Raw genomic sequence first — 9,234 nt, forward strand, 5'->3', positions numbered from 1 at the left:
GTGGGGTGTCCTTCCAAGCACTGAGCTGCCTTCCAGATGCAAATCTGTCCTAGAGCATCCTGGTGTTACCTGAGTGCCCTGTGGAGAAGCGGAGAGATGCTACGACCAAGGAAATGCCGCTGGGTTTGTGAAATGAACCCTGTGCGTCCTTGGCCAGAAGTGGGGTGCTGAGACCTTGAAGGGGGAGACACCGAGCCCTCGGCGGTGGCTTTCTCTGCTCTCAGCAGTGCCCAGTTCTTTTCAGGTCACCGTGTGAGTGTGATGACCCCCTGTCTCAGAAAGGCACAAGCAGAGAGGGCTGTTGGGAGCAAGATAGAGGGACAGACCATCTCCCCTCTCTCTGCACTAACCCACAGGTGATCCTCTGCCTCAAAGGTCTCACTTTGTTGTCCCTGAATGTAGCAGAAATAATGAGCGTTCCTGAAATGCAAGAAAATCTTCAGCTGAGATGGGAGAGAGCTGCAAAAGAGCCTCTCTCAAACTCTTTTGTGACTATGGTTTCTTGGCAATGGGGGTGCAGATAGTGACGAGCCCTTTTGCATGAGGAGAGGTTTATCTGAGAAATTTGAAAACAAGGACAGCCCACACCATTCCCAGGAATCTGCTGTTGCAGAGCAGGGCTGACTCCTCATCAGCCTGTGGGCAGACGTCCTGCTTCTCCCGGCACACTCGGCCAGCAGCAGTCAGAGCTCCAGGCACAGAGCTGAATGATCTCATAGAAATGGCAAAGTGGCAGGGAGTGTGTAGGATGAGGAATGGCTTTGATTGTGCTCATACAATTCTCCCCAACCTTGCCTCTGTCCTTTCCTCTTTGTTCAGTGATCGATGCCCAGAGGCAGGAGATGTCCAACAGCAGCTCCATCACCCGGTTCCTCCTCCTGACGTTTGCAGACACACGGGAGCTGCAGCTCTTGCACTTCTGGCTCTTCCTGGGCATCTACCTGGCTGCCCTCCTGGGAAACGCACTCATCATCACCACCATCGCCTGTGACCACCACCTCCACACCCCCATGTATTTCTTCCTCCTCAACCTCTCTGTCATTGACCTGGGCTGCATCTCCACCACTGTCCCCAAAGCCATGGCCAACTCCCTCTGGGACACCAGGGCCATCTCCTTTGCAGGATGTGTTGCCCAGCTCTTTCTGTTTGTCTTTTTCATTTCAGCAGAGTTTTCTCTCCTCACCATCATGGCATACGACCGCTATGTTGCCATCTGCAAACCCCTGCACCACGGGACCCTCCTGGGCAGCAGAGCTTGTGTCCACATGGCAGCAGCTGCCTGGGGCAGTGTTTTCCTCTACACTGTGCTGCACACGGCCAATACATTTTCCCTACCCCTCTGCCAGGGCAATGCTGTGGACCAGTTCTTCTGTGAAATCCCCCAGATCCTCAAGCTCTCCTGCTCAGACTCCTACCTCAGGGAAGTGTGGCTTCTTGTGGTCAGTGTCTGTTTAGCATTTGGTTGTTTTGTTTTCATTGTGGTGTCCTATGTGCAGATCTTCAGGGCCGTGCTGAGGATGCCCTCTGAGCAGGGACGGCACAAAGCCTTTTCCATGTGCCTCCCTCACCTGGCCGTGGTCTCCCTGTTTATCAGCACTGGCATGGTTGCCTACCCAAAGCCCCCCTCCATCTCCTCCCCATCCCTGAACCTGTTCCTATCATTTCAGTACTCAGTGGTGCCTCCAGTACTGAACCCCCTCATCTACAGCCTGAGGAACAAGGAGCTCAATGATGCCCTAAGGAAACTGATGACCGCTTCCTTCTCAGAAGCAGCAGTGAAATTCCCATCTTCTTTTGCACATCACTCGTGATGTAACTCATTACACACCTAACCTATCTTTTGTAGACTTTTTTGGTTTGGTATATTTGGTTTTATCTTTTCTTGGTTGTATTCATGCCCTCCAAAAATAAAAAAAAATAAACGAAATAATTCTTTTTCCTGTTTCTATGTGACTATAATCCTGTCTTGCGTGACCCAGAGCCTGTGTAAATAAGGAGCTGTTCTCTCTTTGTGTTTAAATAAAATAAAGGACCCTGTGCCGATGTGTTTGTCCGAGATCTTCTGCAGGGTCAGAGTCTTGGTGCTGAGCTGGGGGCTCAGTAGCCACCCTGAGCTGCGTCTGCCTCCCAGCCTGACCAGCACGGCCCTGGGCACCACAGCCCACTTGCTCTGCAGAGCAACACCACCAGCCTGGGGGCTGTGGGAAGCCTGGGGAAGGGGTGCAAGAATGGCTGGCCAGGCCAGCACAGATAAGCTCTTGAGGGAAAAGCCTCTTTGGGGAGACGGGATGTCCCAGGAGAAGAGCAGGGCACCGTGTGTGTCCAGGGGAGACATGGAAAGAGAAACCCTTTGCTGTGGGTGGCAGCTCGGGGCAGGCTGCCCTGTCCCTGGAGCAAAAGGAGCTGCCTGAGCATCTCCTGGGCCAATTCTCTCATGCTGTCCTGGGGAACAAGTTTGGCAGTTGAGGCTGCAAGCTGCCCGGGGTGGAGATCTCCTCAGCATGCCAGCTGGGTGGACATTCTCACTGGCTTCCTTTTCCTCTAATAGGAAGCTCTGCTGGGCTTGGCTGGGGAGAGGGCAAAGAGGTGGCAAGAGCCATGGAGGGTCTGGGATGGCTGAGCTGACAAGTGTCCTCCAGGGGAAAACCCCAGTGAACAGCTAAAGCGTGGGAGCGTGCAGGGTGGGGGCACACAGCGATGTCTTCCCACTGCCAGGCTCCTGCGAGAGACATGAAGGAGCAGCAGAGCAGGGTCTGGGCTGTGCTCGTGTTCCCTGGGCATCCCAGGGAAGCTGCCCCAGGGCCATCATCACAGGCCGGCCAATAACAACCACCGTTTCCAGTACCAGCCTCCCACCCCAGCTTGGAGAGGTTGTTTGTCCCGCCACTGAGGGACATTGAATGACGAGGTCAGAATCCATCTTGGCATTGTACAGGTGAGACCTAAGCATGCACTTTGTGTGCGTGTGGGGAGATGGACCCGGGTGAGCACAAACACCATCAGCTCTTCCTGGGGGTTCCATGAAGGCCTGTGGGACAGACAGTGTCTGGAGGTCACTTCACTTGGAGAGTAACTCCCCTGGCAAAACACCCGAATGCAGCACTGGGATGTGCTCCCTTGAACCCACGTCCCCGTGTCCGTTCCTCAGGGCAAGTGCAGAGCAGGGCGATACACCACAGCTCTGCAGTGCCTCCCAGCCCCCAGGAGCGGCAGCAGGAGGTCAGAGGGACACTGGGACTGCTGCAGTGCTCTGCCTCTGCGTGTGCAAGGAAAGGACTCCCGTCTCTGATCACCCCCGTGTGTATAAGAAGCGCACAAGGTCAGCTGAGACGTGGGCACCTGGCAGCACCCCGACATTTCTGTGTGTGACTCCAGGAACAAATGCTGTGGACCTGGCCTTTCGCAAGGCCTTTGACATCATCTCCCACAGTGTCCTTATAGCCAGATGCATGCTGTCTAGGCTGAAGAAGTGGATGGTATGGTGGGTGGGAAGCTGGGAGGAGGGGGCTCTCTCTTTTCATACGGATGGAGGTCCAAGTGGTAGCCACTCAAGTGGGAACCACAAGTCACAGGGGCTCACGTTCTTGTTCAGCTTGGAGAAGAGAAGGCTGAGGGGTGACTTTATTGCAGTCTGCAACTTTCTCAAGGAGGGCAGCGGAGGGGAGGTGCTGATCTCCTCTCTCTGGTGACCAGCTGTAGGACATGAAGAAATGGAATGTGGCTGCATCAAGGAACGTTCAGGTTGGACATGAGGAAAAGGTTCTTCACTGAGAGGGTGGTGGGTCACTGGAACGGCTCCCCAGGGAAGTGGTAACGGCAGCAAGCCTGTCAGAGGTCAAGGAGCATCTGGACAACACTCTTCGTCATATGGTTTAGTTCTAGGTACTCCTGTGAGGAGCAGGGAGTTGGACTTTATGATCCTTATGGGTCCCTTCCAACTTGAGATATTCTATGATTCTGTGATTCTCTGGGGGGGCAGCAACTGGAGAGACCTGTGTGTGTGTGCATGTCGTGTTGGTGTATGTGTCAGCAGGTGTAACCACTAGCAAACATCACCCCAGAGCAGCCAGCAAGCAGAAGAGGCCTGAGAGCTAGTTATTTTTGAGTCCCTAAGCCTGGAGTGGATACTGGAGAGCCCAGAAAGTCTGCAGGTTGGCTGTGGGTAGATAATGTGGCCCAAACCACCTCCTGGAGAAGCGGTAGGGTCTTGGGGGTCTGGTACTGATAAAGCCACGTGTCTGGATGTGGAGGGGGAAATTGCTCTTTCTGTGAGAGAGCAGCAGGAAGGCAGCTCTGCCTGGGGACGGGCAGTCAGCGGGCGGCACGAGAGGGCAGACGCTCATGGGCAACATTGTGGTGGGTAGATGTCTGCTATGGATCTCTTGATCTGGAAGAGGAGGTAGATGAACCCTTCTTCAGACAATTTGGAAGAAGCCTCATGTTTGCAGGCCCTTCCATAAAGGAACAAGGCAAAGAGCAGGACACAGGAGAGCAGGCTTTGGCCTGCTGCAGGACCTGCTTGCAAAAATGCTATGGGATGCAGCCTCGTGGAAAAGAGGTGCACAGAGAGTGTTCTGTGCTCAAGGCTCACGTCTTCAGGATATAGAATTGTCCACCCTGAGATGCAGAAAATGGGTGGGAGGAGGCAGCAATGGGCGAGAAAGGAGCTCCTGACTAACATCCAGCATGAAGAGGAAGCACAGAGAAAGCGGAAGCTGGCACCTTCCAGCCTGAATGAGGCTGAGAGTCTGCGCTGGAGAGAGCCATTTGCGTGTGTGTTTGTAGGTGCGTGGGGGGACTGGGGAAATGAGGGGATCCTGGGGCCAGCTCCCAGATAGACAGAGGGTCTAAGACAAGCTCCTGAAGGGAAACTTAGAGACTCTGCGTGTCTATAAGTACACAGCCTAAACTAACATAGCCAGCATACATACAGCCCAACCCACGTTTCTCCTTTCTCCAACTCTCCGTGGAGACCTCCCAAGGCCCCATCCAGCATGAGTGAATGATTCACCATGGCTCCTCCCTTGACAATGATAAGGAGATCGCTCAGGTCCCCCGTGACCATAGAAATGAGCAGACATAAGTTTGGTTCACTCAGCTGGAGCTTTTTTTTGCCCACTCAAGTCCTTGACTCAAGGTTGTTGGGCAGGTAACCCCCAACTGGGCTCATCACATGCTGAGCCGAACCTTTGGTTCTCCTTTTCTCTCTTTCCCGCTTCTAAGTTCTTCCCTTTCATCACCCTCATACATTCACAGAATCACAGAATCTTCTTGGTTGGAAGGGACCTTTGAGATCATCGAGTCACACCAACAAAAAAAACCCAAAAGAAAACCCACCAAACAAACAAAAAAACCAAAACCAAAACAAACACGCACAACCACACCCCACACCCACCCACAAACAGACGCAAAGCAACAATCTTGGGCACTAGAGCATGCCCTGAAGTGCCATGTCTACACAGTTCTTAAATACCTTCAGGGATGGCGACTCCACCACCTCCCTGGGCAGGCTGTTCCAGTGCCTGACCACCCTCTCAGTAAAGTAATTCTTCCTCATATCTAATCTAATCCTCCCCTGCTGCAACTTTAGACCATTTCCTCTGGTCCTGTACTTATTCCCTTGGGAGAAGAGGCCAACACCCACCTCTCTACACCCTCCTTTCAGGCAGTTGTAGAGGGCAATGAGGTCCCCCCTCAGCCTCCTCTTCTCCAAACTAAACATGCCCAGTTCCCTCAGCCTCTCCTCATATGACTTCTTCTCTAGACCCCTCACCAGCTTGGTGGCTCTCCTCTGGACACGCTCCAGCAGCTCAATGTCCCTCCTGGAGTGAGGGGCCCAGAACTGAACACAGCACTCGAGGGGAGGCCTCACCAGTGCCCAGTACAGAGGCACCATCACTGCCCTACTCCTGCTGGCCATGCTATTCCTGATACAGGCCAGGATGCCGTTGGCCTTCTTGGCTGCCTGGGCACACTGCTGGCTCACGTTAAGCCGGCTGTCCACCAACACCCGCAGGTCCTTTTCTGCTGGGCAGCCTTACAGCCACTCTTCCCCAAGCCTGTAGCGTTCCTGGGGTTGTTGTGACCAAAATGCAGGACCCGGCACTTGGCCTTATTAAACCTCATCCCATTGGCCTTGGCCCATTGATCCAACCTGTATCTCGGGACTCATAGATTCCGCGAAACCCCCACCCCCCCCCAAGATGCATAGATCCCTTCTGGCACCCATAGATCCACCTTGGGACCCATAGATTCCCCCATGGGACTTCCTGAACCCATACATCCCCCCCTGCCCAACCCACAGATCCTGATGCTGCATGTCCTGTCCATGGAGGAAAAGCATCCAAATGCCCTTGGGGTCTCTGGGAGCTGCAGTGTGTGGGGCTGGGAGTAAGCTGACCATCCCATCAGGATGCCCCATCATTAGGACAGTTTACCCTTCCCTTGGAGGGTCCTGTTGGGTGCCACGCCGCCCACCAGAAGGGCACAGTTTTCCTGTGGCATCTCTGTGTTTTCTCGGAGCCCCACGGAGTAGAGATGACAGTGCCAAGGCCATGTCAGTCCTGCTGGAGGGCTGAATGTAGGCAGCTGCGGTGGGGCCTCTGTGTCCCTGGCTGGGAGGGGAGAGCTGAGATGCTCCTCGGGTCCAGTGAGATGGGGATGAGCGATTGGGAGACCTGCAATTGTAAATTTGCCTCTCCTACTCTCAGCACTTTTTTTCAGAGGAGCTTTCTCCTTGTGATCATCCTTTAGCTAGAGAGGTACCAGCACAGGGCAGCTGAGAGCAATACTGATGGACAGACGGGCTGTCCTCACTCTGCGCTGAGGGACAGTCCCCTTGGCTTTTAGGAACCACAAGGTTTTCCATGCAGCAAACCAGAAATGTCAAGTATTTCTGCCATAAAAACACTGCTGAGGTGTGGAGGGGAAACTAGAAGAGAACAAACAAACAAACAAGTGCCCTCAGCTCTGCTCTGTGGTTGGGTGAATTGGATGTGACAAAGCTGAAAAGCCCTTTGATGCCATGAGTGGATTTAATCTGAGGACACTCCGTGTTCCTAATTACTTATGGCAGTATAGCTCCCCGAAGAATAATGAGCCAGAACCAACCACAGTGTGTACAAAAGTGACATCCAAAGGTCTTCCCCAAAGGGGAGGGGCAGTTCCATGGGTCTCTAAGAGCAATTGAAGAGACTTTTTTGAGAGGCGTCTGCCCTAACTTCTGTCTTTCCTTCTGTTGACAGTCCTCCATGCACAGCGGAGAGCAAATGTCCAACAGCAGCTCCATCACCCAGTTCCTCCTCCTGGCATTCACAGACACACGGGAACTGCAGCTCTTGCACTTCTGGCTCTTCCTGGGCATCTACCTGGCTGCCCTCCTGGGAAACGCACTCATCATCACTGCCATCGCCTGTGACCATCGCCTGCACACCCCCATGTACTTGTTCCTCCTCAACCTCTCTGTCCTTGACCTGGGCTGCATCTCCACCACTGTCCCCAAAGCCATGGCCAATTCCCTCTGGGACACCAGGGCCATCTCCTATGCAGGATGTGCTGCTCAGCTCTTCTTCTTTCTCTTCTTAATCACAGCAGAGTATTGTCTGCTCACTGTCATGGCCTATGACCGCTACATTGCCATCTGCAAGCCCCTGCACTGCGGGACCCTCCTGGGCAGCAGAGCTTGTGTCCACATGGCAGCAGCTGCCTGGGGCACTGGGTTTCTCACTGCTCTCCTGCACACGGCCAGTACATTTTCACTATCCCTCTGCCAGGGCAATGCTGTGGATCAGTTCTTCTGTGAAGTCCCTCAGATCCTCAAGCTCTCCTGCTCAGACACCTACCTCAGGGAAGCTGGGCTTATTGTGATTGGTGCCTGTTTAGTATTTGGTTGTTTTGTTTTCATTGTGGTGTCCTATGTGCAGATCTTCAGGGCCATGCTGAGGATCCCCTCTGAGCAGGGACGGCACAAAGCCTTTTCCATGTGCCTCCCTCACCTGGCCGTGGTTTCCCTGTTTGTCAGCCCTGGAGTGTTTGCCCACGTGAAGCCCCTCTCCATCTCTTCCACAGTTCCAGACTCAGTGGTGGCAATTCTGTACTCAGTGGTGCCTCCAGCAATGCACCCCCTCATCTACAGCATGAGGAACCAGGAGCTCAGGGCTGCCCTTTGGAAACTGGCCCAAGGGACGCTATTTCACCAACAATAACCTGCCTCTGCTTCTCTGCACATTCCCCAGCATTTGTCTTGCTTTTTGTCTCTCTTGTGATATTCCTATGTATTGATAATTTTCTGGGTTTATGCTACTTGTCTTGAGACTTGATCCTATTTTGCCTGACTCTTGCACAGCACTGTGTCTGATGTGTCCTGTCAGATAACAGCTCTTCAATAAAATGGGATCTCCCAGGTTGTTTTGGTTAAACCCTTGCCGCCAACTAGGACAACACAGCCCTTCACACGCTCCTCACCCCCCCATCCCTAGGAGAATAGGGTGAAGAGGGTGAAAAAGTTTTAAAAAAACTCATAGGTTGAGACAAAACAGATTAATAGAACAGTAATGGAAGAGGAAAATAATAATGGTAAAAGAAGATATAAAATATTCGATGCAACACAAATTGCTGTCACCAGCCAATGATCGATTGCACAGCCTGTCTTCAGCAGTGATTGCAGATTGCTTCCCCCCACCAGCCCCCATGTATATAGTCATGAGCACGATTACTACGGTTTGGAATATTCCCTTGGCCAGCTTGTCCTCTCTGTGCTCCCTCCACCTTCTGTGGAAGCTGAAAAAAGTCCTTCACTAATTACAAATATTCTTTAGCAACAAGAATATGTTATCAGCATTATTCTCATACTAAATCCAAAACTGAGCAGCTACAAGGAAGAAAACTACCATCTACGTCATGCTCAGGTCTTGCAGTTTTCAATAAATCACCAACACTTTTCCTGTCTATGAGAGATAGATATATATATTTATACACACATAGAGATATCATTCCCTTAGTCTATGGGCCCTTCCTCTGAAATGTCCGCTGAGTTCATTTGGTCCATGACTTTGGGCTCCATCTGTCAGAACAGTCTTTCAGGGCAGGAGAGATGGGGTGGTGCACAACTGTTGTATGCTGCACCTGGAGCTCGCAGCTGGTGTATCTGGCACAGCCCATGCCCATGGTCTGTCGATCTCATGGAAACTGCCAGGTACCAGTTGCTGAGGCCAGTTCTGGTTCCATCATCGCTGC

At 52.7% G+C, this 9,234-nt stretch overlaps 2 protein-coding genes across 2 annotated transcripts; both read left to right on the forward strand.

The window, feature by feature from the left end:
• Window positions 1-842: 842 nt before the first annotated feature.
• LOC141477928 (olfactory receptor 14C36-like) lies at window positions 843-1,897 on the forward strand. The gene has a single exon (XM_074167101.1). It carries the CDS (start codon window positions 843-845, stop codon window positions 1,809-1,811), a length of 969 nt encoding a protein of 322 aa, XP_074023202.1. The 3' UTR covers window positions 1,812-1,897.
• A 5,371-nt stretch (window positions 1,898-7,268) lies between these two features.
• Window positions 7,269-8,204, forward strand: LOC141477929 (olfactory receptor 14A16-like). The gene has a single exon (XM_074167102.1). It carries the CDS (start codon window positions 7,269-7,271, stop codon window positions 8,202-8,204), a length of 936 nt encoding a protein of 311 aa, XP_074023203.1.
• The last annotated feature ends 1,030 nt before the right edge of the window (window positions 8,205-9,234 follow it).

This window comes from Numenius arquata, unplaced genomic scaffold, assembly GCF_964106895.1.
Source record: "Numenius arquata unplaced genomic scaffold, bNumArq3.hap1.1 HAP1_SCAFFOLD_488, whole genome shotgun sequence".
NCBI classification, from domain to species: domain Eukaryota; kingdom Metazoa; phylum Chordata; class Aves; order Charadriiformes; family Scolopacidae; genus Numenius; species Numenius arquata.